This window comes from Neoarius graeffei, chromosome 2 (assembly GCF_027579695.1).
Source record: "Neoarius graeffei isolate fNeoGra1 chromosome 2, fNeoGra1.pri, whole genome shotgun sequence".
Classification (NCBI taxonomy): domain Eukaryota; kingdom Metazoa; phylum Chordata; class Actinopteri; order Siluriformes; family Ariidae; genus Neoarius; species Neoarius graeffei.
Window position 1 is genome coordinate 53,541,808 of NC_083570.1, and position 17,324 is coordinate 53,559,131.

At 44.2% G+C, this 17,324-nt stretch overlaps 1 protein-coding gene across 1 annotated transcript in view; it reads left to right on the forward strand.

Moving 5' to 3' along the window:
- Positions 1-458: 458 nt before the first annotated feature.
- appl2 (adaptor protein, phosphotyrosine interaction, PH domain and leucine zipper containing 2) overlaps positions 459-17,324 on the forward strand; it is a 109,213-nt gene continuing 92,347 nt past the window's right edge. The window contains exon 1 of the mRNA XM_060914418.1: positions 459-567. Within this exon, the coding sequence (XP_060770401.1) occupies positions 514-567 (54 nt within the window). The 5' untranslated portion in view covers positions 459-513. The remainder of the gene's footprint in view (positions 568-17,324) is intronic.

The window sequence follows — 17,324 nt, forward strand, 5'->3', positions numbered from 1 at the left end:
TTCTATTGTTTACTGTTCTGCTTTTACTTCTGTAAAGCACACTGAACTGCCACTGTGTATGAAATGTGCTATATAAATAAACTTGCCTTGCCTTGCTCTTCACAGTAACAGACATTTTCAGTAAGGGTGCCCAAACTTTTGCATGCCACTGTAAATGCTGGGTCATTCAGCCTGAAGTCAGCCTTTAGTCGTCCACTATGAGGCGCTGTCAGATAAGGTTTATCAGAAATGACTAAAAGAAGGGGTGGGGTTTATTTCCCCCGTAACATACAGTTCACATGCACTCTGACATCATTCCAAGTGAACATGTTGATAACATCCACGAGTTTCTTTCTAAATATTATTCAAACAACTTAATAATAATAATAATAATAATAAAGGATCACGGAGGCATGTTTATAAGCACCGCCCAGAGTGATAAGCCCCGCCCCTTTCTTACCCAGTCGCGCAGTGCATTCTGGGGAACAGAGTCCTACATCCTAAATAATTAAAGCACCATCCGTCTTCAGCAAGATGCCGGCTGTACACAAATTATTGCTGGAGGAAGCACTGCAGGATAGTCCTCAGGTAGGAGAAACATGTCTGTGTGATAACACTGAGCTCAGGCAGTGCGTAAGTGTGTGTGTAAGTAAGTGTGTGCTTAAGTGTGTGTAATGGCGTGGGTGAGTTTTCCTCTGTGAGCCTGCAGTCATGGTGAATGTGGACTGATCCAGCAGCAGGAACTCTGTGACAGAGCACCGAGGGCGACTGGTGTTAATTCTCTAACATTTAACCCCAACTATAAGTGCAGTCAGTGTTTATACAACCCATTATTAAACTGCAGTGCAAAGGGTGTTTGTTTACAGACAACAGGCACCAAGTGGCCACATCCCAGGCTGGTTATGAGTTGACAGCTTGCTCTTTTACGGCCTTGTTAAGTCGTTTCCAAGGGTTTAGAGCAGATATTCAGGTGTTCAGAGGTGTACGTGTGTGTGGTCAGTCAGGTAAATGAAGGGCCTGAGAGCCTGTCACTGCTCAGACTGACTGTCACACACCGATTCAACGACTAGAAGTCAAGTTTGTTTGTTTTTGTTTGTTTGTCTCATCTCATTATCTGTAGCCGCTTTATCCTTCTACAGGGTCGCAGGCAAGCTGGAGTCTCTCCCAGCTGACTACGGGTGAAAGGCGGGGTACACCCTGGACAAGTCGCCAGGTCATCACAGGGCTGACACATAGACACAGACAACCATTCGCACTCACATTCACACCTACGCTCAATTTAGGCTACGTTTACATTAGACCGTATCTGTCTCGTTTTCTTCGCGGATGCACTGTCCGTTTACATTAAACCACCTGGAAAAGCCGGGAAACGGGAATCCGCCAGCGTCCACGTATTCAATCTAGATCGTATCTGGTCTGGTGCTGTGTAAACATTGAGATACGTGAATCCACTGTGCTGAGCTCTAGCTGGCGTCCTCATTGGACAACGTCACTGTGACATCCACCTTCCTGATTCGCTGGCGTTGGTCATGTGACGTGACTGCTGAAAAACGGCGCGGACTTCCGCCTTGTATCACCTTTCATTAAAGAGTATAAAAGTATGAAAATACTGCAAATACTGATGCAAATACTGCCCATTGTGTAGTTATGATTGTCTTTAGGCTTGCCATCCTTCCACTTGCAAGTACTAAGTGATCTGCGCTGGGATCTCACACACAGCGGCTCAGTCCCGAATCACAGCTTGTGCACTTCACTCGCGTGCTGTGTGAGCTGCGCAGGGCCGGAGTGCGCACCCTCCAGAGGGCACTCGCTGTTCAGGGCGGAGTGATTTGGAGCGCAGGATGCCTGCGGAGCCGAGCGTATCCGTGCATTGGTGTTGCTGTGTGCACGGCTAACGGTTTTAGTGTCAACGCGAATCGTTTTAAGAACGTTAATCTGATGATCCGCTGATTCGACGTAATGTAAACGTAGCCTCAGAGTCACCAGTTAACCTAACCTGCATGTCTTTGGACTGTGGGGGAAACCGGAGCACCCGGAGGAAACCCACGCGGACACGGGGAGAACATGCAAACTCCGCACAGAAAGGCCCTCGCCGGCCACGGGGCTCGAACCCGGACCTTCTTGCTGTGAGGCGACAGCGCTAACCACTACACCACCGTGCTGCCCCTTATTTGTTTGTATAGCGCTTTTAACAATAGACATTGTCCCAAAGCAGCTTTACAGAATCTGAATGACCCAAGATATGAGCCAGTTTTATCCCTAATCTATCCCCAATAAACAAGCCCTTGGTGACGGTGGCAAGGACGACACAAGGAAGAAACCTCAAGAAGAACCAGACCTAAAAGGGAACCCATCCTCACCTGGACAACAACAACAAACAACATGACTATAACAAAGTGCATATCACGGGTAAATTCAGGAGCAAGATCAATGTAATTCTCCTATTTTATATTAAACTTTGGTCAAATATCTGTAACATTCTGCATTCTCTGCCATTTTTTTACCTTGCGCAATACCAGAAAAATTCAGTTGAAATCAAGCCATTTGAGGCAAATTGGTCCGCCTCTGAAAAAAACTTGGCGTTTGAATTTCCCGGGAAACATTGATTTTCATGACGTCGCGTGCGGGACGCCTCTCTCTGAATCCTACGTCAGCGCTGGTTTGTTTATGAGAAAACGACCTGGTGGTTTTCTGCAAATTTCTTCAACGTTATCGTGTAATTATTAAAATGGTTAACAGTTGTGGGTGGCACGGTGGTGTAGTGGTTAGCGCTGTCGCCTCACAGCAAGAAGGTCCGGGTTCGAGCCCCGTGGCCGGCGAGGGCCTTTCTGTGCAGAGTTTGCATGTTGTCCGCGTGGGTTTCCTCCGGGTGCTCCGGTTTCCCCCACAGTCCAAAGACATGCAGGTTAGGTTAACTGGTGACTCTAAATTGAGCGTAGGTGTGAGTGTGAATGGTTGTCTGTGTCTATGTGTCGGCCCTGTGATGACCTGGTGACTTGTCCAGGGTGTACCCCGCCTTTCGCCCGTAGTCAGCTGGGATAGGCTCCAGCTTGCCTGCAGAACAGGATAAAGCGGCTAAAGATAATGAGATGAGAATGAGGTTAACAGATGTATCGTAGGAGGGTGTAGCAACACCAATCTTGATGGGATTAGTACTCATCGTTTCCCAAAAGACCGGACAATGAGAGAGAAATGGGAGCGCTTGGTCTACACAGGCTGTGCACTGAAACCGTGCAAAGCTCCCGCAGCCTGCTCGCGCTTCCGCAGATAACATCATGAATCTGGCTCCAGACTCCCTTGGGATTTTTCCAGACGTGTTTTATTTTTTTCTGCTGTAGACAGATGGCCTTGTGCAAAATTACCCTTCTGGATGAGTGTGTAAAGGGACATACACTATATTGCCAAAAGTATTCGCTCACCTGCCTTGACTCACATATGAGCTTAAGTGACATCCCATTCCTAATCCATAGGGTTCAATATGACGTCGGTCCACCCTTTGCAGCCAGAACAGCTTCAACTCTTCTGGGAAGGCTGTCCACAAGGTTTAGGAGTGTGTTTATGGGAATTTTTGACCATTCTTCCAGAAGCGCATTTGTGAGGTCACACACTGATGTTGGACGAGAAGGCCTGGCTCTCAGTCTCTGCTCTAATTCATACCAAAGGTGTTCTATCGGGTTGAGGTCAGGACTCTGTGCAGGCCAGTCAAGTTCATCCACACCAGACTCTGTCATCCATGTCTTTATAGACCTTGCTTTGTGCACTGGTGCACAGTCATGTTGGAAGAGGAAGGGGCCAGCTCCAAACTGTAAAAACAGTCTGCATGCCTAGGTGCTTGACTTTATACACCTGTGGCCATGGAAGTGATTGGAACACCTGATTCCGATAATTTGGATGGGTGAGCAAATACTTTTGGCAATATAGTGTACTTTCATATTAAAAAAAAAAAGAAATTGGTCCAGAATATGCCCTTTAACAGATTTTTTTGGGCTTTTTTTCACCTTTATTGGATAGGACAGTGTAGAGACAGGAAATGAGTGGGAGAGAGAGACTGGAGGGATCGGAAAATGACCTCGGGTCGGAATCGAACCCGGGTCCCTGGATTTATGGTATGGCGCCTTATCCACCTGAGCCATGACGCCCCCCCCCTTAACAGTTTTAACATGAAGTCTGTTTTGTTGATGTTATAAACTCTTCATTAATGGGAACTTGAGTGCAAAACTGTTCATAACAACTGTAGTCCCGAAGTTAGCAAGCCAACTGTAGTCCTCAGCCACAAAAGCATTACTGTAAGTGTCCAGAGCGTCTTCCAAGTGTGACCTTTCAACTGTCCATATGGGGCCGTCCTCCACAGGAGCGATGTGATGAGACTCCAACCAGATGTAGGGCATCAGGATGGATCAAGTAGGTCTGAGGAGCAGAAGAGGTCAGCATCTCGATCCCAGGATTGACTTGAAACTCAGAGGGACAGATTTGGGGGGAGGGGGAAGAACACCAACATACACACAACATATATTACAGTACCAGTCAAAAGTTGAGACACACTTTAGTAGGCATTTAGCAGACGCGCTCATCTGGAGAAGTTGGGGTTAGGTTCCTTGCTCAAGCACACTTCAACCATTCATGTTGGTCCAGGGAATCAAACCTGCAACCTTTTGGCCCTAAAGTAAAAAGCTTCTAACCATTACACTTTGGCTTACACGACATTCATTTTTTTCATGTGTGGGTTTTTTTTTTTTTTAAACTTTTCTACATTATCAAACAATACTAAAGACATCGCAACTATGAAATAACATATGGAATTATGTGGTAAATAAACAATGTTTGATATTTTACATGCTTCAAAGTAGCCACCATTTGCCTGGATGATGCTTTGCACACGTCGCAGACTAGCTTCATGAGGTAGTCACCTGGGATGCTTTTCAATTAACAGGTGCCTCGTCAAAAGTTAATTAGTGCAATTTCTTGCCTTCTTAATGTGTTTGAGCTCAAACAGTAAATAACAGAGGTGGACAAAGTACCCAACTTCATTACTTAAGTCAAAGTACAGATCCCACTGGTCAAATGTTACTCCGATACAAGTGAAAGTTGTCCAGTCAAATTTTTACTAAAGTTAAAGTACTGAAGTACTTGCTTTTAAAAATACTGAAGTATTAAAAGTACATTTTCTGTTAACACTTTGTTATATTATTGACCCAACGCTTATAATACCTCATGCCTCTGAAGCAACCAACTGGATTATTTTGTGAATTCACAAGATGAACGCATGCTGTGCCATCATGGTGGTTTAGCGTTAAGCTAGCTAGTCAGTGAAACTCCACCTGACATGCTAGCAAACTCTTTTCAAACTCGAAATCATATTGGGTAGCTAATGTTACTAGAAAAGAGAGTTCGACATTCTGTTTATTTGGCAAGATTATGCTAAAACATATATTTCTGAAAGCACTTCAGATAAGTTAACATTATTCATGTTAGCGTAACTCCATTTTTACATGCTAACTAATGGCGTCCAAGTTAACTAGCTATGTGTTAACGTTAGCCGTGGACAAGGCGATGGTAACTTGGTGGGCAAATCCGTAGAAAGTCATTTGACTAACCAGACTGCATAGCTATTGCAACGTTATCGCTAGCTCTAAAAGCACAGATGACGTCATTGCAAGCTTTCTCTTGGGATAAAACATTTACATACCTCAACACTGCAAAAAATGATATCTTAGCAAGTGAAAATATCTTGAAAATAGTTGAAACGATCTAGCATTTCTTATTAGAAGAAAACAAGACACCAATTTTGAGATTATTAAACCTAGTTCTAGATTGCAACCAACTTATTCTAAGATGTCTTACCAAGTGTAATTATCTTACTGCACTGGCAGATTTCACTTGATTATAGTCGAAATGTTCTCAAATTTATTATGTTTTTCCTTATATTAGGATGGCTAGTTTTTGCAGTGAATATGCTTCCACAGGTCAGACGGCAAGTTTTTGGAGGCCGTGATGTGGTTCGTTTTCGGCAAACAAAGCAAATGTTTAAAACGAAACAAATATTTAATCCTTTCAGAAAACTGAAACACTGGTTCTAGCTATAGCCATGAGTGCGTGCATTCCCTAGAAGAATCACCTCTTTCCATTCTGCCCTGAGAAATCATTGAACTTGATTTCATACAGTTTATGGATGTGACGTGACCCTAGTGATTACTGATAGTCTGTCTCAGTGTCACCTGCAAAAAAAAAAAATCAATCACGTTTAAGAAAAGAAAAAACATCCACTTTCAAAACTGCTTCATAGTAACGAGGACCTTGATAGAGATGTATTGGAGTAAAAGATATGTCTTTCAAATGTAGTGAAGTTAACGCCAGAAGTTTCCACAAAAAAAAGTACAGATGCTCAAAGTGTACTTAAGTACAGTACTCAAATGTACTTTATTATTTACCAGAGGTGGACAGTAATGAACACACAGTAAATAGCCCTATTCCACAACTGTAATAATCCATAGTGTCAAGAACCGCTCAAGTAAAGAGACACGACATCCATCATTACTTTAAGACCTGGAATGTCTTTTATTAATAAAAATAAAGGAGAAAAACAAACCACTGAATTAGGTGTGTCCGAACTTTTGACTGGCACTGTATGTATTTATATATATATAGTACTGTGCAAAGAAATGCTGTAGAGCAAAGATGCGTTTAAAAATAGAGAAATTCTCTACATATTTAAAAAAAATACTGTAAAGAGCAGTAAACAGTAATAAACGACACGAAGTTAATATTTGGTGTGATGAGCCTCTGCTTTTAAAAAAAAAAAGTCTCCGGTAGATTGTTTGGCGATTCAGTGGTTAGCATGGTTGCTTCACAGCGGGGTTTTGGGTTTGAACCTTATGGCTGACGAGGGGGTCTTTCTGTGAAGAATTTGCATGTTCTCCCCATGTCTGCCTGCAGTTTTATAAGGAAATGAGCTGTAGGTTTTACTGAGCATCTTGCAGAACCAGCCACAGTTCTTCTGGACACTTTGCTTCTTATGGGTGAGGTTTTTTTTTTTTTTGTCTGAAATGTGATCTCTTAAATTAATATGCTAATTTTTTTTTTCTTTACTGAGATACAAACATTCTTCTGTAACATTTAATGTTGTGCTTGAAAACTAATGTTTGGAAATCTAGCATGTTTCTGTGACTCGACTCGACACTGACTCGATAATATACGTAGAAGTCATAAAACAAGAGTCATCAGGAGATGACATGTCCCCCTGGCCCCCACATGAAACTCCACTCCAAATTTGCTCAAGTTTAATTGGTTGCCATAAAAATATGCATACAAAGGCAGAAACCACATCAAGTTCTACTCCTATCAGCCATGAACTGGAATCTGAGGCTATCATGGGAATAGACTCCTCGAACTGGAGTTGAACCGGATGTGGTCTTCTGCCTTTGTAGTGCATTCACCTCAAGGTTTGATGCTTTTCTGTTCACCATGGTTGTAAAGAGTGATTATATGAGTTACTATAGACTTCCTGTTGGTGCAAACCAATCTGAGATGCTTTTCTGCTGAAGGTTCACCTTTTTCAGGTTTTGATTGATTTTTGATTTTTTTTTAAATACATTTACAAAAATCAATCTACTTTTCATCACTTTGTAATTACAGGTTAGTGTGTGCAAAACCCAAGTGGGTTTTAATACATTCCACATTGCATTAAACTGTATACGTTGTAGACCCATTCAGAGTTGAGTGCAAAAGTCTGACGACCTTGGTTCTGGGTGGAAATGAAAAATATTTCTATTTAAAAATAACTGTTTGTTCTTGTAAGGTAAAAGTCAAAAATATCCTGCAGCAAGACATCAGTCCAAAACGCACAGCAAAATCAGGTTGAGCAAAATTTTCAAAGAAAGATGAGAAAAGGTTCAGAGTTTTTCCCCTGACTGTCTGTCAGGCTGAGTGATTAGAGTTAGAACATGAGCAGGACCACACGATGCTGTAGCAGATAGCGTTGCTGTGCTCAGTTTGATCCTGAGCTCGGCTTACAGCCTGTGCAGAGTTTCACATGTTCACCTTGTTTTCTTCCAGGCTCTTGGGTTGAGAGACGATGATAATTTGCCCCTATTTGTGAATGAGTGTGTGCCCCATCTAGAGTGTGTTCCTACTTTGCGTCCAACTTTCCCAGGGTTGGCTCCATGTCCATTTCACCAGTGACCAGGATACCGCAGTTAATAAATCAATAATGTGAAGTATTACAGTAGTCCACAGTAGGTAAAGGTTGAGTGCACATCTCATTCTCATCTCATTATCTCTAGCCGCTTTATCCTGTTCTACAGGGTCGCAGGCAAGCTGTAGCCTATCCCAGCTGACTACAGGCGAAAGGTGGGGTACACCCTGGACAAGTCGCCAGGTCATCACAGGGCTGACACATAGACACAGACAACCATTCACACTCATATTCACACCTACGCTCAATTTAGAGTCACCAGTTAACCTAACCTGCATGTCTTTGGACTGTGGGGGAAACCGGAGCACCCGGAGGAAACCGGGAGAACATGCAAACTCCGCACAGAAAGGCCCTCGTCGGCCACGGGGCTCGAACCCGGACCTTCTTGCTGTGAGGCGACAGCGCTAACCACTACACCACCGTGCCACCCGTTGAGTGCACATGGTTTTTATGCCTCCGCCACCGTAAGGTGCAGGAGGCATTATGTTTTCGGGTTGTCCGTCTGTCTGTGCGTGCGTCCGTGCATCCGTCCCGAAACCTTGTGAACGCGATATCTCAAAGGCTAATGAAAGGAATTTCACCAAACTTTCACCATTTGTGTGCTTTGGGACAAACATGAACTGATTAGACCTTTTGATCTCAAAATCTAAGGGCAAGGTCACTGTAAGGTCAAATGTCTGTCCGAAAACCTTGTGAACACAATGTCTCCAAGGCTGATACAAGTAATTTCACCAGATCACGATTACTGTGAGGTCAAATGTCCATCCCCAAATCACAACTTAAGGCGTGTAGTCTACCGGGCGGAGGCATCCCCATTGACGCCGTTGACTTCGAGTTCTATCTAGTTAAGAAATGTACAGTACTGTGCAAGTCTTAGGCACTCTAATTTTTTTTCTTTCATATAAACTTTGTTCTAGATTTCTATTTTATACATTATCGACTCTATTTTAGAGTTCCAAACGTTCGTTTTCCAGCACAAAATTAAATGTTGCAGGGAAAAAATGGTTGTATCTGAGCAGCATATGACATAAGAGACAACTTTTCAGATAAAAAAAGAAAACAGGATGAAGGCTGCTGGGTTTTGTTGCAAAATTAAGAAGCAAGTGTGACAAAGTGTCCAGAAGAACTGTGGCCGGTTCTGCAAGATGCTCAGTAAAACCTACAGCTCATTTCCTTATAAAACTGCACTCATTGTACCAGAGACTTTTTTTTTTTTAAATGTTGAAACATTTCATTATTTTTAAGCCATTTTTGGTCTACAGCATTTCTTTACATGTACTGGAGAGTTTTGCACAGTACTGTATATTACCTGCAAAAACTGAAAAGGAATGTGTCAAGAAGAAGCCTTTGTCACATGTACACTACCTACCGTTCAAAAGTTTGGGGTCACTCTGAAATGTCCTTATTTTTGAAAGAAAAGCACTGTTCTTTTCAATGAAGATCACTTTAAACTAATCAGAAATCCACTCTATACATTGCTAATGTGGTAAATGACTATTCTAGCTGCAAATGTCTGGTTTTTGGTGCAATATCTCCATAGGTGTATAGAGGCCCATTTCCAGCAACTCTCACTCCAGTGTTCTAATGGTACAATGTGTTTGCTCATTGCCTCAGAAGGCTAATGGATGATTAGAAAACCCTTGTACAATCATGTTAGCACAGCTGAAAACAGTTGAGCTCTTTAGAGAAGCTATAAAACTGACCTTCCTTTGAGCAGATTGAGTTTCTGGAGCATCACATTTGTGGGGTCGATTAAATGCTCAAAATGGCCAGAAAAATGTCTCGACTATATTTTCTATTCATTTTACAACTTATGGTGGGAAATAAAAGTGTGACTTTTCATGGAAAACACAAAATTGTCTGGGTGACCCCAAACTTTTGAACGGTAGTGTACACCCAAGCACAGAGAAATTCTCTCTGCATTTAACCCATCTGAAGCAGTGAACACACAAGTGAGCACACACATACCCAGAGCGGTGAGCAGCTATGCTACAGTGCCCAGGGAGCAGTTGGGGGTTAGGTGCCTTGCTCAAGGGCACTTCAGCCCAGCCTCAGGCCATGGCTGCCCCATTGTATTTGGTGTTCCACTGTGGACAGTCTTGAAACAGTCTCGCATGTCTACACGAGCTCTGTGCCAGCTCTTTTTTTTTTTTTTTTTTTTTATATAAAGAAGCTAGTTTAAGGTTTTTGTGTTGCACTTGTCAAAAACCCTTAAATTGAGAGTGTTGTAATATTTTCATGTTTCCCACAAGACCAACAAACCTCACAGATTGTTACATAATCATTCATGTGTCCTGTGATCACTCCCAGAAATTGGGACTTGACCTCATTTAAAAGGGGGATGTTTGCATGAGACAGGTATGATGTTCTATTTTAGGACTAGTTGGTACAATCCCTTGCAGAGTGCGTCTACCTGAGCCAACGCTGGTGGGGATGGGCATGCAGACTGAGGGTCTCCAGGTGGGTGCCCTAATGGTATTTGGGTGGAATGTGGAGGAATAAAGCTTCATTTGGGTCATCAGGTGGACACCCTCCTTCTTTGGTGTTTCGATGATAGGCCCACAACCCCTCCGGAGGGCTCATCGGTGACATCTAGCGTCCCAGGTGTGCCTTAACTCTCACTATTCACCCTAATGGAGCGGCTGTTATTTGGGGGCCCAGGTGATGTCTCCTCTTCATCCAGAGCTGCCGACTGGCCAGTTCAGCAGCCCTGGAAAGGGCTTTGATAGCTTGCCGCTGGGCTTGACCTCTGACTCCGATGTCCTTAAGCGGCCTGGTGGTTGACTTGCCAATAAAACCTCTGCAGCTGACCTCGACTGGACAGACCCTAGCCTTCCAGCCATGTTGCTCAGCATCGGCTGCCAGCTCAGCATACTTCAAGCTTTTGCACTCGTATGCCTCCTCCACAGCATCCTCCCAGGGCACAGTCAGCTCTGTTATGTAAACAGAGCGAAGTGAGGAGGACCAAAGCATGAGGTCTGGTCTGAGGTTTGTTGCGGCGATCTCGGCTGGGAAGCAGAGTCGCTGGTTCAAGTCCACCGATGGCGTCCAGTCTCGCGCCCCACCTAGCCAGCTGATGTGTGGCTTGGATGTATGGGGTTTGTCATGCTTCACTCCTGCACTGACATTCTGTCCCAGATGAGTGATGGGCTGATGAAGGAGGAGGTAGGGTATTGATGGATGTCTGCCTGGTCTCCAGTGTTGATGCAAGGCACTTCAGAACCTGGTTGTGTTGCCAGGTGTAACGGCTTTGTTTTGCAGCCCACCAGTATGTGCTTCAGGTTGGCTGGAGAGTGACCGAGGGGGCACTGTCCTCTCCGTACCACTGGTTGAGGTTGATTGGAGATGGCAGGACATCATAGGTGGCTCGTATGACAAAGCTGGTTTCATGTGTTTCCATGTTCCACAGATCCCTCCAAGAGACTTTTCTTTTCTCAACCCTCTGCCCATCGCATCCACTGCCCCCCTTTGCTTAAGAAGTGGACTTTGCACACCTCATTGCTTGTTCTTGGTGGCATACCTCCTCAACTACAAGGCGTCAGCGCTGTGATGGTCTTGCTTTGTGCCAGGATAGATTGCTCTCTCCAAGTCCAAGGCCTCCTCTCACTTGCTGCACGTGACCAACAATGTCCTGATGCTTAAGGGATGACTTTGCCTGCTGTATAGCTAGTGATGGGGTCCACTTACCGTACTTCCAGTTGCCAGAATGGGAGCTGTTTGGGGGACACATGGATTGTGGGATTCTCAGTGTCATTTCCAGCCCAACTTTGGAGCATTTGTATTCCTCTGTTAGACTGGACGCTGGAAGTTCAAGAATACCTTTCCTATACAGACCTGTGCTGGGGAGACCAAGGTGTTTTATTTTTTTTATTTTTTTAAACCTCCGCCAAGGAGGTTATGTTTTTGGTAGCATTGGTTTCTTTGTTGGTTTGTCTGTTAGCAACATTACGGAAAAAGTTATGAACGGATTGCTCTGAAATTTTTTCCAGAGGTGTGACTGGGCACAAGTAACAATCCATTAAATTTTGGCGGTAATCCAGATCACCTTCTGGATCCTGGATTTTTTTTAAAGGATTCTTGGTGGAGGTCTGCGCTCTAAGTGCATTTCTAGAGGGTTTTTTTTTTTTTTTTTGCAAATGAACTAACCAGTCTCTCCAGGTTTTCAACCTTGGAGAGTGGGAGCTCATAGATCTCCTCTCTCATCTCATTATCTCTAGCCGCTTTATCCTTCTACAGGGTCGCAGGCAAGCTGGAGCCTATCCCAGCTGACTACGGGCGAAAGGCAGGGTACACCCTGGACAAGTCGCCAGGTCATCACAGGGCTGACACATAGACACAGACAACCATTCACACTCACATTCACACCTACGCTCAATTTAGAGTCACCAGTTAACCTAACCTGCATGTCTTTGGACTGTGGGGGAAACCGGAGCACCCGGAGGAAACCCACGCGGACACGGGGAGAACATGCAAACTCCACACAGAAAGGCCCTCGCCGGCCCCGGGGCTCGAACCCAGGACCTTCTTGCTGTGAGGCGACAGCGCTAACCACTACACCACCGTGCCGCCCGAGCTCATAGATGTAACAGCTAATATGTCCTTGTTGTATAACCTTTTTAAAAATTAAAAAAAAAGCTCTTAAAAGTATTACCTCAAATGTTTAAAGGGAACATGTTGACACAGTTCCATGAGGTCTTCTTAAAATGGCTGTGACATGCTTTGGTCAAAATACAACAAGGATACGTCACCACAGCTTCCTTCTCTCCTTGTCTAAACGGCCCTGTTCAAAATGGCCGATTTGAGCGCCTGTCCCTTTTAAATGATAAGCCACTGCTCATCCAAAACTCCCTCTTCTGCCCACCAATCAGGGAGCACTTTCCTCATGAATATTTATTTATAAAGGCAGTTCTCAAGCCACAAGTGGAGGTAATGATACTCCGATGAGGGGATGGTGTTATTCTAATGAGCTCCACTTGTGACATAGAAAGGGGAGTCAAATCTGAACTGTTTATTGAAGCACATGTTTTCTGAAATGGGCAGCGCAAAAGAAACTGACTGTCGTATTTGAGTTTGTGGGTGGGTAGGCACTCCAGGTACCTAAATGTATATGTACAAGCCCTGAAAGTTATTTATAATATAATATGGGTCCTTAAAAATGTGGCTGGGTGTGGGCTTACCCCCCCCCCCCCCCCCCCACACACACACACACACTAAAACCCAGCTTTAATTCCCCCCCCCCCCCCCCCCCCCCCCCTTTATGGCTGAATCATTACAAGTGAAACTCCTTTCACACACAGTTCACTTACATGGCAACTATAATGAAACATAAAGTGTAAATATAATAAAAATGATCCAAATAAATAAACAAACCTGTCAGCATCTCTGGTTCCCAAACTACATTTCTTGTCCAAGTCCAATTCCAGTCTTGGCCTTTTTTTAAATCTTCTGATACACCATTTTTTTTAAAGTACATGTGCCCAATAAAGGCTTAAAATACCCTAAAAAATTACTGGTACCAGGTATTGGATTGGTGCAATCTCTAGTTACTACAGTACTGGTGGTGATTTATTTTAACACTTTCAGGTGGTGTAGTAAATATTTAAACACCTGATATTAAAATCTATTACATTACAATATTAGCAATCCTCATGATTTTCCTCAGTCATATCCAGATGCTTAAAAAAATGAACAATGTTGCGGATAATAGGACTAGTCACTGTCATTCATTCTCTTATTAACGTGGATCACTGGGTGTGAGATTGGAATACACTCTGAACAGTATACTGGATCATCGCAGAGCACCTTAAGGCCTCTGCATGCTCTTGCGACAAGGCTTTCGCAGATAGCTTTTCGCAGACAGTTGTAATTTATCGTTGAGCGGGGAGTAATAGGCGTGCGCGATGTTATTCACCGGCACAACGCAAGGGGGCGTGAAGTCGCTAGGAGTAGTTGGTGGGTGTGGTTAGTGGAGTGTTTATCCTCCAGTTACTTATAATGACTAGAACTTTTTTTTTTTATTTTTATAATGACTAGAACTGGAGTCGTATAGATGTACGTACTTCCTCAATCAACCGCTCTTCGTGCTGCTCCATCTTCGCTCGTGTTTTTAAAAATGGCGGTCGTGAAAACAAACCAAACCGGGAAAGTAGGGAAGCGGAAGTGCGTGTACAGCGGATGTAGAGTGGACCAATCAGAGCCCTCTTGTCTGCGGCGCTGTCTGCGAGGCTTCTGCGGTGGTCACAATTTTTGGGAGGTGCATGCAGAGCGTCTGCGAAGGTGGGGGGGCTACGCAGACACTGTCTGCGACACCGTCTGCGAGGACTGGGTTGTCAGCATAAATTGGCCTTTACACACCCTCATTTACACGATGGACGATTTTGAGTCAACGGTCAGTCATATTTTTTTGGAGGAAACCCACATGGACGTGGAGAGCATGTGAAATGGTCCATGTTTTATTATTGGTATGTTAATGCCATCATGAAGCTGCTTCCTTTTATACAACATGTGTATGTAGACTTGGAGTTAATTGCGTATATAGGTTACCTTTTACTGTGCCATGTACTATTTCTTCTATCTGATGCGCATGCGTACACACGCGCGCACGTGCACACACACACTTTCCAACTCCCCCATGCCCTAAGTGTGAAACTCTACCATTTCAGACATGTCCATCATGCATGCAGGGATGGACGGGTCATAAATTCATTAGCTAGTTCACAGGAAAATATAAGCTCTGATATTGTCTTTGTCCTGAAATCCAATTAATGCGCCTGGTAAGTGGCAGCTAACATAATATTACAAAGCTAATTAATTAAGCTGATTAGAGCATTATGGAATGAGTCAGTACCCCTTGAATCCTTGTGAGCAGTAAATGTGTGCCTATGGTCTTTATTCTCTCCTGATATCATCTCTGGTGATGAAGCATCTTATTTGCACTCTTGATTATTTAAAAAAAAAAAACCCGCAGACAGACTTTGGATAATGTTGGTGACGTTTTTAATCCTGATTTCTGGAAATATTTTCTGGCATCTGTTCAAGCTATTTAATACAGTACCAGTCAAAAGTTTAGACATGCCTTCTTCTCATCTCATCATCTCTATCCGCTTTATCCTTCTACAGGGTCGCAGGCAAGCTGGAGCCTATCCCAGCTGACTACGGGTGAAAGGCGGGGTACACCCTGGACAAGTCGCCAGGTCATCACAGGGCTGACACATAGACACAGACAACCATTCACACACTCATTCACACCTACGGTCAATTTAGAGTCACCAGTTAACCTAACCTGCATGTCTTTGGGCTGTGGGGGAAACCGGAGCACCCGGAGGAAACCCACGCGGACACGGGGAGAACATGCAAACTCCGCACAGAAAGGCCCTCGCCGGCCACGGGGCTCGAACCCGGACCTTCTTGCTGTGAGGCGACAGTGCTAACCACTACACCACCATGCCGCCCACATGCCTTCTTATGCAATTATCTCATCTCATTATCTGTAGCCGCTTTATCCTTCTACAGGGTCGCAGGCAAGCTGGAGTCTATCCCAGCTGACTACGGGCGAAAGGCGGGTTACACCCTGGACAAGTCGCCAGGTCATCACAGGGCTGACACATAGACACACACAACCATTCACACTCACATTCGCACCTACGGTCAATTTAGAGTCACCAGTTAACCTAACCTGCATGTCTTTGGACTGTGGGGGAAACCGGAGCACCCGGAGGAAACCCACACGGACACGGGGAGAACATGCAAACTCCACACAGAAAGGCCCTCGCCGGCCCCGGGGCTCGAACCCAGGACCTTCTTACTGTGAGGCGACAGCGCTAACCACTACACCACCATGCCGGCCCCTTATGCAATTATATTTATTTTTTTTATTAATTAAGACACTTTGTCTTAAAGTAATCATGGATGTTGTTTCTCTTTACTTAGTTGAGTGCTTCTTGACTTAATATGGTCTACAGTTGTGGAATAGGGCTATTTACTGTCTTTTTAAATTTACTGTTTGAGACCAAACACATTAAGAAGGCAAGAAATTACACTAACTTTTGACGAGGCACCTGTTAATTGAAAAGCGTTCCAAGTGACTCCCTCATGAAGCTGGTTAAGATAAGTCAAGTCAAGTTTGTTTGTATAGCACTTTTAACAATAGACAGACATTGTCCCAAAGCAGCTTTACAGAATCTGAATGACCCAAGACATGAGCCAATTTTATCCCTAATCTATCCCCAATAAGCAAGCCCGTGGCGACGGTGGCAAGGAAAAACTCCCCCAAATGACACGAAGAAACCTTGAGGGGAACCCATCCTCACCTGGATGACAATAGACAACATGACTATAACAATTTTAACATGAAGTCAGTTTTGTTGATGTTATAACTCTTCATTAATGGAAACTTGAGTGCAAAACTGTTCATAACAACTGCAGTCCCAAAGTTAGCAAGCCAACTGTAGTCCTCAGCCACAAAAGCATTACTGTAAGTGTCCAGAGCGTCTTCCAAGTGTGACCTTTCAACTGTCCATATGGGGCCGTCCTCCACAGGAGCGATGTGATAAGACTCCAACCAGACATAGGGCATCGGGATGGATCAGGCAGGTCCGAGGAGCAGAAGAGGTCAGCACCTCGATCCCAGGATTGACATGTAACTCAGAGGGACAGATTTTTTTTGGGGGGGGGGAGAAGAGAAAGAAGGCACAGGTTGTTAGGTATGCCCAATGTCACCTGAATAAGTAGGTACAGTATACATTTTGTGCTGAGTACAAGCAGGGACTCCGGAAAAACTAACTATGACAGCATAACTAAAAGGGGAGAGTCAGAAGGTAACACAGGCATGAGGGAGCCCCGGGACATAAAGCAGCCAACAACACAGTCAACAAACTCAAGTGACCAAGCGAGTGGGGGACTGACGGCATCCATACATCCCAGTTTACCAAAACACTCTGTCTGAGGACCCTCCAGATCTACACCTTTACCTCATAAACACCATTAACAAAAGGCTTGACGAAACAGATATGTTTTCAGCCTAGATAATTGCTGAAAACATAGATAATGCCAACAGTGTGCAAAGCATCATCAAAGTACACTACCGTTCAAAAGTTTGGGGTCACTTTGAAATTTCCTTATTTTTGAAAGAAAAGCACTGTTCTTTTCAATGAAG